Genomic DNA, 20331 nt, shown 5'->3' with positions numbered 1-20331 from the left:
AATCAACATGGGGTTGTTTCTGCTGGACAAGCAGCAGAAAATTTATAATTTTCATAGATTAACCTGGTTAAACTCCAGTGGTGCCCTTGTCCAGTTTTGTGCAACAGAATTCCTACTTAAGATGTAGGTAATACAGTGATTGTTTATACTTATCAGCCTCTAGTTTCTAATAATTCTATTCTTCTAATGTTTACACTTTTACATCACTGAATTCATTATTTTAATGTAGCTTGGTCCATTTCACAGCAGCTGTCTGTGTTTTACTGTGGTGTCATCTGTTAATTCTTCATTACTGCTGATATACTGTCAGGAGGGAGACATTATCAGGGCTCGTGCACATGAAGTAATCTTAAATTAACTCAGAATGGTACACAACTATAATCCATCACTTACTACCTAATATTCGGTTTTGCTTCACAATAATGTAACATTTTGTTTATTCTTCAAATTTACTTATAAAAACTACATTTCAATTTTACACACACTAGAAACAGGATTGTAGTGGTAAAACACATTTTTAGAAATGATATCCAACTCAATTCAAAGGTAATCTTCCGCTTCATAATGTATAGTTAGTTCTGAAGAATTTCTTTTGGGGAAGTTAATTGAGTTTTGTGGTAATAAACATGGTTAAGGCATGAGAGGGGGATCCTTGTGCCTCATCTATTTCTATGTGCAGTGTAATTGTTGCATTAGCTAGATCTGTATGACTCAATTTAGTTGATAAATGACTGAGATACCAGATTTCTACCTAAGAGCAGCAGATACATGGGAACACCACTTGCAAGCTCCCCTCCAAGTCACACACTATCCTGACTTGAAACTATATTGTTGTTCCTTCTCTGGGTCAAAATCCTGGAACTCCCTTCCTAATAGCACTGTGGTGCACCTATACCACATGGACTGCAGCAGTTCAAGAAGGAGTCTCACCACCATCTTCTCAGGGGCAATTATGGGTGGGCAACAATTGCTGACTTAGCCAGCAACTCCCACGTACTATGAAAGAATAAAAAAAACAACAGTACTGGGTATTTCAATGTTAAATGCTGTAGAGAATTTTGCCTGAAAGCTTTCTTTCCTGGCTGAATGTGCTTTGGAATAGTTAGAAACGATTAGAGATCATGATTTTGTTATGATCCCAGACTAGATCCCCAATTTTGTTATGACCAGGCGAGGGGGAATAAGCTGGCTCTCCTTTTTTCCAACCTCCTCAGTTGGTCACAACAAAGGTTTGTTTAAAATCCCTTCCCCGTGGATACCTTTTCCCAATCCAAATGTATTTGCTTTGTGTGAGGAGCTAATTTAACCAGGCTTTCTTGAGTCAAAGAAAGAGTAAGTTTATTACTTACTAAAACCTGAGGAAAAATAATAAAGATGTGACACACACAGGTTAGAAATGAGAAAGTTAAGAGTCCAAATAAAAGTTAAAAAGAATATGCAAATCAGTCCTTGTCTTGTCCGTGGATGGTGGTACATTGCGAAAATTAAAGTAGATGATTCCAGTAGAACTTTGGAACTGGCCTTGCTGGTTTTGCAGTCTGTTGGAGATACTTGTTAGCTTGTCCCCAGAGGGAGAGATGATCTGGTTGTCTCTGCAGGGTTAACTGAAGAGGCTGTCCTGTTTCTTCCTGTTTTCTGCCTGTCTCTGCTAAATACACTTTTTTTTTGAAAAATATACTTTATTCATAAAATATCTGGAAGAACATTCCAAAACATTTCAAAATCACCATCGCATAAGTACAATCAGATTCAACTTTTACACATTCATCACAAGGTGCATCAATACAATCAATGAATATTATAATCATTTCAATATGGTCAATGCAGACAATCAGACAATGGTATTGGAGTTATCAACTTACATCATGTTGCACTCTGAGGAGCCTCAATACAATTATAATACAATTAGTATTCAATGCTTACATTCATTTTGAGCTGTACAGCCCGAGGGGCTCTCAACAGTTCCCAGCCCCTCGGTCTGCTAAATACACTTCTCTCCAGCAAGAGAGAGAGAGAGGTCCTTCTTCTTTGTTCTTCTGCTCCCACTGGTCTTCAGCCAGTTTTTAACCCATTTTCCCTGTGTATTCCCAGGAGGTGAGGAACTAGGCATGTCTTGCATCCACAGTCCGTTTTGCTTTCATCTCAGAGCTTTTTTTTACATATTTTGAAATATAAATCAACAGGAGATGGGTTTTTCAGTATCTAATGATATGTAGGAAACAGCCCATTGTCTCCACAAACACAGGAGATTAAAGCCCAGCTTTTTGCATTTTCCATACCTTTCTTTCAAGTGTCTCTGTTTGAAGTGGGTCTTGACACCTCTTCAGGTGTGAAATTCCATGTCCTCAGGACAGGTCTGTCAATATAATCCACATAGGAATTTTCCAGAATGTGCTCACTTTACAGCATCAGCCATTTTTTGTTCATTGTCCTTTCTTGTATTTTTTCAAAAATACAGGCCTCCCTTGAAAAGTTCAATATGCCGGTAGGTAGTTGGGGAAGCTGTAGTCTATTTTTCGTGACACTATGAATGAGAGATCTGATAGAGGTATATATAGGAGTGGAATATAAAAGGTTAATCTGGAGCACTATTTCAAGTCAAACCATGATTGCAGGACAAGAAGTCATGAGTAAAATCTAGTAAAAGGCAAGTTAAGGACTGATGCCAGAAGCACTTGTTCACACTAATGGAAAACCTCTAAAGTTATTCAAGAGGCAGTTAGATGTTGTGATAGCTAGATCATAGGTTTCTACAGAAGGATGAACTGTATGGGCTGGCTGCTTTCTCGTATCTATATTGAATTTTAAAATGTTTTAAATGTGGGTGTTGTGCACCTTTCATCCTCAAAGGAGATCTGCACAAGGTTTAAATTTTGGCACTGACAATATGCAAATGAAGCACTCTTGTACTTTGACGTTCAATGTGATAGTTTGTACATACCCAGACGTGTTTCAACATTTATCAACATTAATTTTATTAGGGGAACCTGCTGACAAGCAAGGATAATTGCTAAACAGGAAAATTGTGCCATTTTTTGCAGAAATTACAATCCGAAGAGAATCAAAAGCTTCAGAAAATTATAATTGTTCCATCATTGGTGGCTATGCCTTCAGTTGCCTCGGCCCCAAGCCCTGGAATTCCCTCCCTACAGTTCTCAGCCTCTCTACCTCACTTTCCTCCTTTAAGACACTCCGTAAAACCTACCCTTTGACCAAGCTTTTGGTCATCTGACCTGACATCTCCTTATTTTATAATGGTCCTGTAAAGTGCCTTGAGGTGTTTCATTACATTGAATATACTACATAAAGAGCCTTTTACATAATAGAGAAGATGGTGACCTCGGGGTAATGTCACTGTACTATTAACCCAGAGACCCAGGCTAATTCTCTAGTGACATGGGTTCTAATCCCCACCATGGCAGCTGGTGGAATTTAAATTCAATCAATAGAAAATCTGGAATTGAAAGCTAAAATCAGAAATCGTGGCCATCAAGCTATTGTTGTAAAAAAAACCTACCTGGTTCACTAATGTCCTTTAGGGAAGTAAATCTGCCACCCTTACCTGGTCTGGCCTACATGTGACTCCAGATCCACAGCAATATGGTTGACTTTTAACTGCCCTCTGAAATGACCTAGTAAGCCACTCAGTTCAAGTGCAATAAGGGATGATCAACAAATGCCCACATCCCATCAAAGAATTTTTTAAAATGTTGTTGCTGCTCTGCAGGTTTAACTCTTTTGGCTGGCCAGGTTTACTGGCAGCTGAGGTGAGGACTATGAGGAGAATGAAAGTGGGCCAAGGACAGCAGGAGTGCTGACCCTGGCATCCCGAAGCTTACTGTCTTGCCTTAGATTGTGTTACCGCCTCCCATACAAAGACTCCCCCCAGGGTCAGGTGTCAGGACGCCACCCCATCCCCAGGGTCTGGTTTGGTATCAGAGTCCCTGTCTTCGCAGAGTTGGGTTGGGAATCAGACTTCGCCCTGGGACCAGGGATCAAGTTCTCCCTCAGGTCGGTCCCACCCAGATTGGACACCTCTGTCACCCCCCGCACCCAGGTGCAGGCTCCAGAATGCCTCCCATCTGACTGGAAACCAAACCTGTCAGTCAGACTGACTTCGAGTTGGAGCTCCTGTTTATATAAAAAATGGTTGAATATGGTTGAGCTAAAACTCCACCACTTGCAAATCCAAAACTCTACCACCCACCCCTGTCAATACCTGGGCCGTAGCTTCCTGGGCTGCATGCTCAATGGGTACAGCTCCATTCTAAGAGCAGCAAAATGGAAAATATAACCTTAAATGCCTTGCAATGAAAAAAAAAATGAAGATTTGATGGGCCAAATGGCCTGTTACTATATTGTTATATTGTACAATTCACAAAAACATTTTTATGTTAAGGTTCAGGCCAGTAGATTATTTAAATAAACGTTGTACGTAGCTGAGTATACGCAATCACCCATTATTCTTCTCAATGTCATTTATTTGTCAACACTTGTCATCATAGACTACAGTTTTGTAAACTTACACTACTTCAAAACTGAAGAGCTTTTAAAAAATAATTTCCTTTTCCTTGTGAATTATAAATCTGATATCTATTGGCTATTAACTCTAAATCTTTTTCACCTTGTGGTCTATAAAGAGAGATGGCACAATTCAGTATATTTACTCCTTGTTTTATATATCTAAATATTTTAAATAAAGTTTCTGGAATGTTACAAAACAGAGTTGAAAGCATATCAAATGCAAGTGGCCTCTTGATTTAATGAACAATGTTAATTATATTGAAAGTGCTCATTAAATGTGCTGTAGTGCTATGCTACCAAAACATACAAAGCAAAATTCTTGGCAAAAATCCCACTGGTGCACTTGCTCACTTTGCTTGATTTGCTACTGACTGCATTAATTAACAAGCCTTATAATTTGTTATGTTTTAGAATGGTGCCCTTATACGTTCTATTTCATATCTCACAAAAATTAGATTTAAGGTCATAGCAAGGGAATAACTAACCCCATGGTATTACATAGGCCTGAATTTTCACAGTGATGGAAGGGCTCAATGCCTTAGCCAAAATGGCACCAGAGCCCCGATTCCGAAAGTCCCGCTCCAAAACCCAGCACCTATCATTTTCACCAGCAGGGGAACAGGGCAAGGTTGTAGTTTACACACCCATAATTCACGGAGGCAGCTGCATATGTAAAAGTGCAGCTGCCTTCAGACAGATGCAATTTTCATTAGTGGGATGTCCAAAACACGACTCATTGGCTTTAGATATTTGCACAAAGTTCTACAGCTGCCAGAGTTATTTGGTGAAGTAGAGTATCCTTATGGAGAGGTCCAGATACCACTTTGGGAGAGGTCAGGTGCCCTTTGGGAGAGGTCAGATTCCTTTTAGGATTGTTAAAATTAGACATGAATGTGCGTAAAAAGTGGATAAACTCAATGGAACTGTCAAGCTGTAATGGTATTTAAACCCCAAAAGTGCTTAAATTTTTGAAAAGAGAGTCTCCAGTTGAAAAAACAATCAGTGCTTGCAATGTCATTGGATGTCTGTTGACATAAGCCTGGTGGTTATCATTATAGGATTAGTGCTATATGACTTATTTCACAACCTATCATTATCACAGTAGGGGGGTCTGTAAGTTCACAGTTTGATTAGATTTATTGGGTTTTTTTTTAATAGCTGGGACGAAGTCCCAGAGCACCGAGGCAAACTTTTCAAACAGCCGTCCTCTGCACCCAACTGTCCCTGTGGCAGCCTTTGCACTGTTTCTTGGGGGCCTGACTTCCATTAATACCCACCCCCCTCATCTGCACTGGAACAGAAATCCAAATATCCAAGACACTTTCTTATGAGTCAGGTTTGAGGAGTCAGGAACATTTGGCCTCTGGAGTCCACGGAACAGAAACATGCTGCCACATTGGTTGCATCAGTGATACGTCAGTGCTTATGCCCCACATGAGTCTCTTCTTCCCTAATTACCTCTTCCCACTCTGCCTCCCTCCATATCTTTCTCCCTCATGTATGCACCAAACTTCCTCTTAAATGTGTCAATGCTTGCTGCTTCAACCAATCCATATGTCAGTGAGTTCCACATTTAATCTGCTCTCTGGGTAAAGTGATTCCTCCTAAATTCTCTATTTAATGTCTTCATGGCTAACTTCTATTTATGCCCCTTATTAGACTTGCTCACAAGTGGAATGATTTTCTGTGTCCAACCGATCAAGCCTGGAGAAAATAATCTCAGCCTGCTCAACCTTACCTAATAGCTGCATCCTCTTAATTCTGGTATCATTCTTATAAATCTTGCTTACACTTTCTCTAGTGCTTCAATATCTTTTATTGTAGTATCAATAACAGAACTGCAAACAGTATGATCTAACCAAGGTTCACATATGTTTAACTTGCTTCCCTGCTTTTGTATTTCATTCCTCTAGAAACAAATCCAAGTATTTTTTTCACCTGTTGTAGCCTTATTAACTTGCATTACTACTTTTTAGTGGCTTATGGATCTGTATTCCTTGATCTTTTTGCTCCTCTAATCTATTTAGTTTCTTACCGTTCAAGGAATAAGTGGATTCCTTATTCCTACCAAAAATAAACCATTGGGCTACTGATAGATTAGAAAATAGGAACCTACAGATATTTTTGGTGAGAATTAATGGGATTTTAAAATATATACATGCTCCTCAGAGATAAGCTGGAATGAAAAATATTATAAAGTTGCATTGAATTAAAAAGGAGCCTGTATATTTTTGTGGTAAGTCTCTCAGCTTTCATTGTCAGTTTTAACAAAATTCTACTTACTGAATCTCATTCCCAAATGCATGTTTGTGGAGCATGTTTGCTCGCATGTTGTAGAATCAACCCAATTTCATCTCTACTTGGAAATTAAATTCAGTTAGATTCCTTAACAGTCAGACATTCATCTCTGCCAGTTTAGTGTCCAAGTGGAGAAAGTGAAAATGACCCTCTTTGCGTGCAAACTAAACAAAGGCTTGAGCAGAAATAAAAACAGAAGTGCTGGAAATACTCAGCACATCAAACAGCATCTGTGGAGAGGGAACCTTTCAGGTCGATGAAACTTTGTCAGAATTGGGAGTACTCAGAGATGTGACAATTTTTAAGCAAGACAGGGAAAGGGGAGAGGGCAGGAAAGAACAGAAGTAAAGGTCTAAAATAGGCTGAAAGGCAGGAGAAATTAAATGACAAAATGGATAATGATGCAAGGCAAAAGAAGATGGTAATGGGACAAGTAAAGAAACAAAAGGTGTGCCGACAGGTTGACTCCATGAGAAAAGCAGAATCATCACCAACCGATAAAAAGAAAAAAAGAGGGAAAATGGGGCAGATGTTATCTGAAATTGTTGCACTCAGTGTTGACTCTGGAAAGCTGTAATATGCCCAGTCGAAAAACGAGTTGCTGTACCTTGATCTTACGTTGAGATTCATTTGAACAGCTTAGGAGGCTGAGGTCAGGTTGGAAGTGGGGAGGAGAATTAAGTTGACAAGAGACCATAAGCTTGGGATCACACTTGAGTGGTGTGCAGGATTGTGTGAATGAAATCTTAATAGTATTTTTTAAATCTATCACCCACATTGGCAAGGAAGTCAACGTACCCCTCAAATTTGTTTTGGAGTGTGCGAGCAATTTGTTTAAGTGTGTTGTCCCTTTAATATTTTTTTGCCTGCCAGCCACATGAGGCAACTTAGAGGGACCAACTTGTGTGCAGCCTGCACGGGAACTTTTGGGTTGCACGCAGCTTAGAGGGAACGTTGATAGAGATGTTATCAGGTTGTTCAGCAACAAAAATTCTGATTGCTTTTGTGGTATTTCAAACTGAAATAAAAATTAGTAAAAATGGATGATTCTACTTGGATTATTCAGAATCTTGGGAATGCAAAAATGTACTATTTGGCTACGTAAAGTAGAGGGAAGTGTTTTAATGAATGCCAGGATGTTTACAGTAATACTGAACTCAGTATTATGGATGAGCAGGAAGAAAAAGAAATCAACATTTTTACTTCCCTTCATCTTTATATTCAGTTCATATTCAGAAATGGCTTTGGGCTGGTCTCTGGAGATCACCTGAATCTAACAAGACATTGCTTCAAATCATTTAGGAGGACACTGGAGAGTGTATACAGCAAAATACCGAGCAAGGACTGATAACATTTAAACATTTTGGATGTGGCAAGGATGTAAACATTTAACTCTAGGGGAAGAATTGTCAGTATTTGTATCCTTAATACATGAATAAAACCTGTTTCAGTGAGTTCTCATGCATTATTTAAATGATTCAAAATATAAAGTTAGCCTTCTTGCTTGATTGTGTTTGTGTGAACTAATTTATGTTTATCCTCTGTTGGGTCGCCTCATGTCCAAACAATGGGTTGGATTTTCCCAGCCTCAGGAGGGCAGACTAGGAGGTGGGGTGCGGAGGGGTGGATCGGGTAAAATAGGCAGATGGGCTGCTTGATCAATGGAAGTGGGAAGCCAATTTAACTCATTGAGGCCACAATTAGGGGCAAAATTGCCAGCTTGCTGACATTTTGTTGGTGGGGAGGACACCAGCTTCAGGGAGGTAGCCTCCCAGAAACCGTCTGAAGGGATATTGAAGCCTGAAGCTCCATGGTACAAAGAGGGGGCCAAAGGTCGGTCAAGGGGCATCTGAAGGGGTTTTCCCTTTGATCATAGGAGCCTGCTTACTTGGTGCCATCTGATCTTTTATTTTTAACATTTCTCCTAGGGCACCTCCATGTTGAGATACTCGCTCTATCCCCAACCTGCCTTGGTAGGACTGCCGAGTCTTTAGAGCTGCTGGCCCCCTCTGATTGGACCGACAGCTTAGGGGGCATCACTGTTGGACAGCAAGCTTGGAGACAGCCAATTAGGAGTCCGCCGGTCTGCTTCTCATTAAGTGCAGGCTTGGGACCCCCATTTGGTCCCATGTCAGGGTCCCGAAGCCCATGGTAAAATTCTGCCCAACTTGTCACTTTGCAATATAAAGTATAATTGATCACTAGGATGTGTACAAGCTTTCCCTATGGCCAAGTTCTCCTTTATTCCTGAGGAGAGGTTCCTTGTTCCATGCTTAGTGGCTTCCCCGATGGATTGGAATCTTGCTATATGGAAATTATGGGCACAGATTCAGGATTTGCCACTGCAAAGCGCAGTGCAATGGAGCTCCTACATGGCCCAATGCCATGGATAAAATCCATTATAACACTTATTTATTTAATTTAAGTTCACACTACTGACTTCAACTACTTTTGAATGAAATAAGATGGGATGTTGGATTTGAGTATTGTAAATCCCTAGCTGATGGTTCCACAATGTTTTTCGTCGTGGAGCATACTTTTTAAAAATCAGACAGCATGAATCAATATTTGTATAGGAAATCTACTCTCAAAGTGTTTTTATCAATAACCTGTTCTTACAGTATTCTCTATGTTTTCTCTTATCAGATGATTCATCTTCGGAATGCTATAGTGGCTCCACTACCCTGAATCCTGCAACATCAAACAGTACACAGGGAGACAACACATTCCCAGAAATAAATGGAAACAGCTCCACTGGCTTGGACTACAGTGCTAGCCCAGAGGACCAGCCAGTCAACCTCAGCGAGCGGCTTCAACCTGGTCAAATGGATAATGGCACTACAGATGGGCAAAGAAACCGGGTCAAATACACTGGAAAAGCAACATCTGATGTCAGATTGAACAGGGACACAAGAGAATATGGGAGTAAGGTATGGTCTTTTAATTTAACTGAATACTGAAATTTACACCAGGAATTTGTTTTGAGACAATATGGGGTGCTACTTTTATGCAGCATATACAGAACCTACTTAATTAAATCCACCACCAAAAGTTAATCCTCTGATCTGAAAGTAATGAGCAGATTTGAAAACGACTTGCTATTATTTCTATGTAAGTAGTTTGGTGACCGTAACATATTAACATTTGAAATTGTGGCAATATATAACATTAATTTCTAATTTGGATAAGCTGTGAATCGCTTGAGGCCCAAATTGATCAGAATGATTTACACTTATTGGAGTTTGGCCCAATTTAGGCAATTTCAAGTTCACTTCAGGCTAATTCTGTGACAAATGACAGTACTGCAGCACCCATCTCTGGTTTGATGGATGGCGAAAAGGATGTGAGGCTGGTTGCCCTTCTGGTCCTTCAAAGTGTCCTTCATCCAAGACAGTAGTACATTATTCCAAGCAGCAGCTGATAACCTGCCATGTTCGCTATTGCAGATTTCAGGTGCATGTGCATAAAAAGACAACACACACAAAGCATTTGGCAATGAAAGATTACTCAACAGTGCCATGTATCTTCTAGATGGCCCAAGATTGCACACCAAAAATTCTGCCAACCTGTCCCCACATTTTCTGCTTTTCCATGCCAATCCCTTAAAATATCTTATAGCTCTTTTGTTGAGCTTTATGCATACCTGTACCTCAGCAGGACACATCTTCAATGTGGTTGACTCTTAAATGCCCTCTGAACAAGGGCAATTAGGGATGGGCAATAAATGCTGGCCTAGCCAGTGACACCCACATCCCATGAACTGAATAAAAAATAATATGCAGTCTACAAATGAAAACTATGCCAAGCACATCTTCAAAGACTGTAAAATCTTCAAGCATCATGCAGCTAGGTTTTTTTAGTCATCACTAACATCCAGGTTGTGGAGGCTTGTCAAAAGTACATATACAATCCTGAAGAATGATCTAGTGTATGTAGTGTAGGCACATCTCTGAGTTGTTGTTGTTAAGTTGTCCCAGCAACTCTGGCCCAGCATGTGAAACCAACTATTTAAATAACAATGGTTCTGTGTAAGTTACAAGCAAGCCCCCCTCTGGCAATTCCTCTTCATTCTCTAGCTCTCTCAAAGGATATAAGGATTACTCATCCCATCAACAAGGCTGTTGTAACTCACAGTGAAATACCCTTGAATTATAGATGTTAAAGGGAGAAAATGTGGATGGGGGAAATAAAAGGCAAAATTAAACTGAAATGCAAAAAAGTACATCTTACTAAATGCAGTAAAAGAAAACCAAAAAGGCCAAAACCCATTAACATGCAGCTTTAAAGCACCAGGAGGCCACTTTTCTTGGCACACACCAATGACACTGTACTGCTGGAGAAAGTAATTGACAAATTTGGCATACCAAGGTCCTGTCTTGATTAACCTATCTTTTTGATAGTCTAATGAGGCATGTACATTCCAACATTGGGAAAATACTGAGCAGCGCACTTCATGCATAATTACAAAGCTTGGCCATTGTGCCCAACTTTCCATCATCAGGGTATACTTGCTGTGCATGGGAAATGTTGATCTACTCTGTTTCTTAATGAAATATATATGAAAACTGGCTTCTAATCCATGCATTTTTAGAAGTGCTACTACATTGAAATGATTCTCATTAATCAATGTTTTTTTTTGTCTATGACTGTATTTTAGATTATTTACATTCTTAAAGCACATGTCCATTGCCCTTCAATGTGTCATCGAGATGTGACCTCATCCTGATTTTTCCTGACATGGGTCTGGAAATTTAGAAGCACCTAACAATCTAAATCTTCCCTCACCAAGAAAAAAAAGTTTTAATCAGCTCACAATGCACCTACTTAGGATAATTAGGCCTTGTGGCTTTAAAGCCAACTAAAACACATTGAACCTTAGCAACAGAATACTAAATTGTGTCTACATGCCATTGTGCACTTGTCCTTTGAAAACAGTTTATTCTCAATTTTATTGTAAGAAATGCCACAGGAGGCCTGCTGTTGTGTAATACTTTGAGTTTGTCATACTTCAGATGACACATTTTGTTAAAGTGCAAAACAATCATTTAAAACGAAAAGAAGAAAGAAAGCCAGTGATTTCCTCTTGCTGTGACCTAAATGTTGTTTTATTGACAAACAAGGCAGCAAATTTAAAGCTACTTTGAGTAATTGTTCACAACTTCAGAAGCACACTCATTGGACATAAAGAAGAAGCTATTAGTGAGAGAAGAAAATTGTAATTTAATTTAAAGGACTGTGGACAATTAGCAGGGAGTATCACAATGGGCAGAGAACAAAAAAATCAGCATGCTTTTGGGGAGCCTTAAAAAGCAACTCAGTAGCCTCTGCCAAAGTTGAAAGGCCAGGGGATTAAAACGTGACGGGGTAAAATTAAGGAAAGGGAAACTTTGTGAAGGTATGAATCTGCAGATATATGACAGAAAAGCTCAACATTTGACTGTTGTTTGATAACTGAAATCAAGGTGTTACTGTATAAGATACTAACCCTCTGCTGCTTTACAGCACCCTCCCCATGGATCAGCTATGCAAATGCTGCAAGAAGGTGCAGCCAAGTTTCAAGCCACAGCTGGCTGTTGCTGTTATTACCTGCTCTATGCTGAAAGTTCACATCATGACCCTTTGCAACAGATGGCAAATCTATGCATCTGCTTCTTTTATGACTGAGATATCAAGAAAATAGATTTCCATGTCATCCCCAGGTTAGTGTGCCAGAGCCTGCAGAAACTGTTGGTGGTGTTTTTATTGGGTCACCAATCAGATAATGCTGGCTCTTGCTCACCCTGCCCAACCTTCTTTCTTTCATGACATATTGTGATTGGTTTGTGAAGAATCATTTAACATGATGGTTAGTTAGTCATTTGCATCTTAAATTGGTATCACTGAGTGTCTGCTGGCACAACGTCCATTGGGAAGAAATGGCCCCATCTGCACATGTGCTAAAGCAAGGTCACTCGTCTGTTTTCAGATGCAGGGGTATGGATTTTAGTGGGAAACAAACTAACCTGCCTGGCATCCCTCTTCACATCCTCTTTCCTTAACATGTCAACTCAGAGCAAATCCACTGGTGTTAATAAAGGAAGCTGGAGGCACAAAGGCTGATGAAAGTCTAAATGCAAATGGAGAGAAAAAAAACACAACCTGCTTAGAAAAGGCCATCTGGCATGAAGGTCCACTTCAAGGATCACTTCCCATTTCTTATGATTTTCCTGCCAGCTTTCCAGACTTGGCGTCTGGTATAGATCTTATACATCTAATGGTCACCACAAGCTAAACTCACAAAAACCCTTTAAGATTGACAACTGGAATACATGTGTTTTACTTGATTTTACTAGATCTTTTCATTACTGCTGCTTGGTTATCTTGGGTTCAGTAAAAAATGTTGTTTAGCAGCATTATGTCCTTCAAGCTACGTCATGGGGCAATTTCATAATGTCAACACCAATTCGCTGTCGTGCTACACGACGTATTACTGTAACATAAGCTCTTGGTACATGTGTACTAGCAAATGGTACATGTGATTTATAGTAAGGTTGACTTTGCTGCAGTATTCAAACATAAATGCAGGGGATTAACACACTTTCATCACATCCCTGAGACTTGCATAGAATTACATAGTATTTAGCTCTGAAACAGACCGTTCTGACCAACTGGTGTATTTCGGCTTTTGTGAGCTACCTCCCAACCTACTTCATCTAACCCTTTTTGCATATCCTTCTATTCCTTTCTCTGTCATGTACTTGTTTATCTTTCTCTTAAACACATTTATCTTTCTCTTAAACATATCTATGCTAATCTCCTCAACTACTCCATGTGGTAGAAAGTTCCACATTCTCTCTGGATAATAAGGTTTCTCCTGAATTTCTTATTGGATTTACAAATAGTCATTCGGATTTATTTGTGAGTACTTTATATTTAAAACTTCTGGTTTTGGACTCCCCACAGGTGAAACATACTCTCTATGTCTATTGTATCAGACCTCTATTACTTGCCCTTCAGCCTTCTCTTTCCTCGAGAAAAAAGGTCTGGACCTGTTCAATCTTTCCTGATAGTTATAACCTCTCATTTCTGTCATCCTCCTTGCAAACCTTGAAAATCTCTTTTGTATCTTCTTCAGTGCCTCTATATCTTTTTCGTAATATGGTGACCGGAACTGTGCACACACCTGATCTGCCATAGGGAGGAAGGAGCCATCACCCTGCGTACTGGTATAATTGACAGTCCAAAATATCAAATGTTCTGGAGGAAAGAACAAAGGCATTAATTCTTCAGAGTGAGCATCATTATAGGTAGATGATACAATAAAATTTGGTCTCATTTCAGAACAACTGCCCTCAATCTATAATAAACCTAATCATCTGTAGAATGCACAGTACTGTAAACTGCCTTTACATTCTGCGAGACCCAAACTAATATCATGAGCTGCTGACATGTAGGTCTTGTACAGCATAAATGACAATAGGTCCAGCTTTGATGCCATTATAAAAACAGCCTCCTCATGTCGTGAATTACATATTGAAGCAAACAAACTTGACAGCCATTTCATCACTCCTCAGCTCACCGAGGGACTGTGATAGACAAACTATTACGCTTGGTCAATTTAAATGACTACACTATCAATTCGAGTGTCGAGTGCAAAATTGGTTTGTGTGCTCAATAAGTCTTATGCTTTAATAGAATTCTGTGTTCATTGAGACCTATTGTAATACTCTGATTTTTTTTTTAGAAAACGATTCTAATTATAAATAATGGATGATTGAAAACATATATATTACACAAGTTAATAGAGAAAGAGGATATCACACAGTGTACATCTTGGTTACGAGCAGTGTCTGAAAGGGCTTCTGTGAGAATTGTGTGTGCCATTGTAGAATGTGCAATAATGTCTGTTTGCAGCCTGATTTATATGCTTAGAACTGTACATTCAGCTGTTAATGTCAACTCTTGAACATTACTGCCTGATCCAGCTAACCATAGTTTATTCGCCCTGTACCACATCTCAAGAAGAACCTCTAAAATATATCTTTAATAGCAACATGCTTATTATCTTTCCAGGGTCTACTTCAGTGATGCTTGCTATAAGTCCAGATCAAATCAGTGTAAACTGTCCTGTATCTTTGTTTGGTCTATTCCTCCAGACTGATAATCCCATTGATGACGATGCTTTTGAGAACAATGTGCAGAAAAGGGAATTTAATTTTTGAGGACAACAAAATTACTTGCAATCATTGCAATATTTTGCACCTCAAAGCACTGGAGAGGCACCACCAGCAGTGCCTTTGCAAGATCCTCCAAATTCGGTGACAAGAAAGACAGTCCAACAGCAGCGTCCTCTCCCATGTCAATATGCCCAGCATCAAGGCGCTAATCACTCAAAACCAGCTCTGCTGTGCAGCAAATGTCATTCATATACCTGACACCAGATTCCTGGAGCAACTGTTCTACTCAGAAACTCCCAGAAGGGCATCAGAAACGCTTTAGGGATGTTCTCAAAGCATCCCTGAAGAGATCAGACGTTGTCGCCGATTCATGGGAGTCCCTGGCTTGTGTCTGACCAAAATGGAGAGGAATTATTTGGGGAGGCACCGAGCACATTGAGAAACTTTGTCAGGAACTCTCAGATGTGAAGTCAAAGCATTGGAGAGAGCTCACAAACCTCCAAATAACTCATCTACCCAACCCTTCAAGCACCATTCGGATCCAACAAATGGGAGTGGACGTGAGTTATCTTTGATCTGGAGGGACTGCTTAAGAAGAAGATCTTGATTATATTTTACTTTTACTCTTTTATTAATGAATATCCCATGGTATTTTCTGTGAAACATATTGGGATGTGGGCAATTAAAAATAAGTGGCTACATGGAGGGATGCGAAAATTTTTAAGTGTCCCTGAAAAAGCTGAAAAAATATTTTATCCCTGATCCTCCGTAACTTGAGGGATCATCCAAAATCCTGCTGTCCATTTCTTAACAAGCAGCAGGTTCCGTTCCCCTATACACCCTGTGCTCACTGACCTACGTTGGCTCTCGGTCAAGCAATGTCTCGATTTTAACATCCTACCCTTGTTTTCAAATCCCTCCATGGCCTTGCCCCTTCCTATTTCAGTGATCTCCTCCAACTCCACAAACCTCCAAGATATCTACACTCATCTAATTCTACCCTCTTGTGCATTCCCAATTATAATTTTTCCACCATTGGTGGCTATGCTTTTAGTTGTCTAGGCCCCAAGTTCTGGAATTCCTTCCCTACACCTCTCGGCCTTTCTACCTCACTTCTCTCCTTTGAGGCACATCTTAAAAGATACCTTTTTAACCAAGCTTTTGGTCATCTGATCTAATATCTCTCTATGTGGCTCGGGTGTCATACTTTATTTTATAATGCTCCTTTGAAGCACCTTGAGATGTTTCATTACATTAAAGGGGCTATATAAATATTTGTTGTTGTTGATAGCCTGTGCCAAGACTGAAAGAGGAGACAGGAAAGAAGTGCCAGGTGGAATTAAATGAAAAGCGACCTCATTGTGGAGGTGTGGAATGAAGCTTACAGCAAGTGATGGAGCATGTCAGCAACAAATTCCATTTTTATAAACTTCATGACCAGGATTTTTAGGATGGTGAGGTTTCCCTTCCTGCCATCTGAAGAGTCGGCGTGGAACATATCCCCGCTGATACTGCCTGACCCGCAGCTATTTAACGCTCCAATGAGCACTGATTGGCCGGAGGCGGGACCTCCGCCCTCAGGGGGAAGTCGTGTCTCAGAGAGCTGCTGGCCAATCTGATTTGCCAGCAGCTCTCTAGCCCCTGCAGTGCCAGAAGCTGCAGTGGACAGGACTGAGACTACAAACAGTCCCCGGAGCCTAAATCTCAGGAGTCCAGGACCAGGTGCATTTTGGGGGTATTGTGGAGGGGAGGGTAGGTGAGGCCTTGGGGGTGTGGACAGAGTGGGATTGGGGTGTCAGTGGAGACGCAGGAGGGGGGAGTTAAGACCTGCAAGGACCAGACCTTAAGCGCCCGATGCTTATAAGGAAGCTGCTAATGGAGGTGCCCCCCCGCCCCCGCCCCACCTTCATTTCCTGCCTGAGGCCTGGACCCGGTTTATTTTTGGGCCTCCCCCCTGCCCCAGAACTCCTCCTGCTCAGCCTCAATTTTCTGGTTAACAGCCCTTAAATGATCAATAATAGGCCAGTTGGGGTGCGGGCAGGCCGGCCAAGGCCTCGCCCATCCCAGCGTAAAATTGCGGAGAGGTCAGGGCAAGCGGGAAGCCCATCTGAGAAATTTTATGCTCAACTCCCACCTACAAACCCGCTGGTGTGACCATGTAAAATTCTGCCCCATATTACATGAGACTGCTGTTGGATAGTTGCCCTGCTTGGCACTTCATGGTGCCAACCTCATAGGACATCAGTGCAACATGAATGAAATAAATGGGAAGACTTGAAGTGATCCTCATGGCCACAGGAAATCATGTGCATGAAGAGGAAAGGTTGCTGGTCAACTTGCAGCACAACTTTGTCAAGGTCTCCCAGGTGAATTGAAGGCTATCAAATTCCTCAGACAACACTGTCTGTTTGTAGGTAGGAAGGAAACAGCAGTGAGCACAATTCTCCTGTGGTACACCCACATCTGACTGGCATCCCTCCATTATTCTTCCACTTCCTTCTTAAGAAAACATAACTAGATTGGTATTTCTGTATAAAAATCCACTGTCTGAATTTCTGGAACTTAATTAAACTACAGAAGTGCCTCGTCACTGAGCCTTCAGTTAAACTAACTAGGCAAAAGCAAGTTAGCGGAATAATTCACAGAAGCATTTACAAGCAGTCTTTCAGAAACAGCGGGTGGAATTTTCCACTCCCACCAGCAACGAGAATCGTGGTGGGCAGGGTAGCAAGATTTGGTGAGAGACCAAAAGTCAGTCTCTCAAAGTTGGGAAATTAGTTTGGAATCATGTCCTCTGAACTTTCATGGCGGGTTGAGTGTCCCACTGATCTATGTCGGGAACTCCATTTGCATCTTGTGATTGCTCATTAAAAGCCCAACACACTGGAATCTTGCCCCGTCCAAATTTAGTGTCCTGCCAGCAGGAATTTAGAATGTTCTATTTCACAGCTGTACATAAGTGGTGTGCAGCTGGTGAGGGAGACTTCCTGCACTTACTGGGCACTCGACACTACTTCCCCATGCGCTCTGTTGCCGGGAGCCAAAGCTGAACCAAGGCAAGAGATGGTATGCATGGGAAGGGGGATAAAAGATTGGAAGTGGGGTGGAAGTCTCGAGGGGTGGGTGGTGTGGGTGAATGCAGGAAGTGGGGATGGTAGGCTGGGGGGTGGTAGAGTGTCAAAGTAAGGAAGGGGGGTAGAGTGTCGAAGCCTGACAAGGGGCTGGTAGAATGTGGAAGTCTGGCATGGGAGTGGTAGAGTATCGAAGGCTAGATGGGGGTGGTACAGTGTCAAAGGCTGGCAGGGGGCTGGTAGAGTGTTGAAGGCTGGAAGGGGGGATGGTGGTAGAGTGTTTTAGAGGGTGGGGTTGTGAGTCGACCGTGGGGTCCTGGGGGAGAACTCGGTACTAACGATAAGAGAGATCAGTGACAAAGGGGGGAGTGGGATGCAGTAGGGTAGGAGGTTCAGGATGTGTGTCTAGCAGGTGTAGGTGTCATCGAGTCGGTCATGGAGGAGGACAAGAAAGGTGGCACGGATAATGGGAGTAGGCAGTGTCACGATGGGCATGGGTACGGTAACAGGTGTTAGCTTCGACGGGAGGAAAGGCATGTGGAGGTGGATGGTGATAGGGTCCAGGGTAACGAGGTGTGGTTCAGTGGTGATAGAGGGGAGAGTAAAGGTCAATTTGGGTGGGTCAGTGGTGATGGGGGAAGTTGGTGGGTGATGGGTGAGGGTCAAAGGTGACGGAGCGGATTTGGAAGGAGACACGCATCATCTCAGTAGCAGCAATGCAAACACCCTCGATGTCAAACTGACATCGAGGTGGGAAGAAGGTCTTTTCGGGTGGGTGGTGCTCAAGGTCAGCACAATAGGCTGAGTAAAGGGACACCCTTGTGAGACTGAAGAAAGTATATGAGGACCATGGCATTTGAAATCCTCACTCTATGTTGAAGCCCACACAGCTGCAGGTCTGTCCTAGAGTCTCATAACTTTGAGATCCCAGCAAGGTGTTGAGGTGTTCATTCTCAGCCATTTGCCATCGACTGCAGTCAGAGGTAGGGATGAAGGGAGAGAGGGAGGTGGATGCCTACTGCTGACAAGGGATCATCCTGTTGGTCCTCTATGCTGCTGTGGCAATGGTCTCTATAGAGTTTCGAGGGTGGTGGAGACAAACGGGAAAGTGTCCACGTCAGGCTTCTTGCACATGGCTCTCATCACCCTGGTCAAAGAGTAATGTCTCCATATGCATTCATGTGTGAATAGGAGGGACACCCATATCTGGTCCTCCAGGTTGTCCTTTACTTGAAAAAGGGTGACAGCTGCAGGACATTCAACAAGCCTGATGAGTGATTTTCCCATGCCCACATGATGTCTGCCTGAGATTGAAGGGTGACAGGTCTCTTGGCCGGCTATCATGGTCATCAATTACGTGGTGTTGCTGATGGCACAGATGTGGAGATAAAGCCGACTCACTAGTGAGATTGTATGGAAATCAATGCATCTGAAGTTCTTTGGGTTTGGGGTGGGGGGGTGCAGGTTGGAGCAAAGGCATGTTTGACCCCTGAATGCACGCAGAATGTAGTATCACTGGAATATCCATTGAATCCATGAGACTTGGAGAAAGAATAGATCAAGATATGTTTACAAAAGTGCAAAGTATATACAATGAGTTAACACCAGTGTGGTTTCAAAACCTTTTAATTTTCCTAACTCTACCACCACATCTAGATGCAGCCCCAACATCTGTAGCATAGGTGGAGGCAGCCTGCTGACTGCTATGCCCTTTTGTCTGAGAATACTTTGGGCATCCTCTGGAGGCCCAAAGCCTGCTAACAGTCTCCTGCTCTGGGGCAGGTCCGCCCTCCTTTGCCTGACCTGCTGGACGTGGTAGGATCACTGGTGGAGGGGAGGTGGAACAATAGGGCACCCTTGAAGTGGCCTGGGTGGATACCCCCAGGGTGCCACGCTGGCGCTCCTCCTCCCTGTGGGTGCCTGCTGGCTCCTCCCTGATTCCTTGAGGAGAAGGGATACCTGAAGGGAGGTTGAGATGTCCTATCTCCCTCTCGCCTAGCCACTCCTGTAACGCGCTCATGGATAGAGCAATGGAGTGCAGGTCCAAGTGAAAATCTGGCAGAAGCTGCACATTCTGCTGGACCTGGGTCTCAAAGGCAGCCGCCACCTTTCCTATGGAAACTTTGTTGCAGGAGCCATGACATCAGAGAGAACATGGACGGACTCCTGCATCTGTCACCCAAGTCTGTTGATGGCCTCTGCCAACCCTGCCTGATTTTGCCCTGCCTCTCTTTGCATCTTCAACATGTGTCCTAGAACCGATTGCAGAGGCTCGTCATTGG

At 42.0% G+C, this 20331-nt stretch overlaps 1 protein-coding gene across 1 annotated transcript in view; it reads left to right on the top strand.

The window, feature by feature from the left end:
- The first annotated feature begins 5071 nt into the window (after positions 1 to 5071).
- LOC144674562 (nucleolar protein 4-like) overlaps positions 5072 to 20331 on the top strand; it is a 116552-nt gene continuing 101292 nt past the window's right edge. Inside the window, exons 1-2 of the mRNA XM_078535851.1 lie at positions 5072 to 5195; positions 9469 to 9752. Coding sequence (XP_078391977.1) covers positions 5072 to 5195; positions 9469 to 9752 — 408 coding nt within the window. The remainder of the gene's footprint in view (positions 5196 to 9468; positions 9753 to 20331) is intronic.

The sequence above is a fragment of the Cetorhinus maximus genome, unplaced genomic scaffold, assembly GCF_964194155.1.
Source record: "Cetorhinus maximus unplaced genomic scaffold, sCetMax3.hap1.1 HAP1_SCAFFOLD_699, whole genome shotgun sequence".
Classification (NCBI taxonomy): domain Eukaryota; kingdom Metazoa; phylum Chordata; class Chondrichthyes; order Lamniformes; family Cetorhinidae; genus Cetorhinus; species Cetorhinus maximus.
This window is presented reverse-complemented; position numbering and strand designations above follow the sequence as displayed.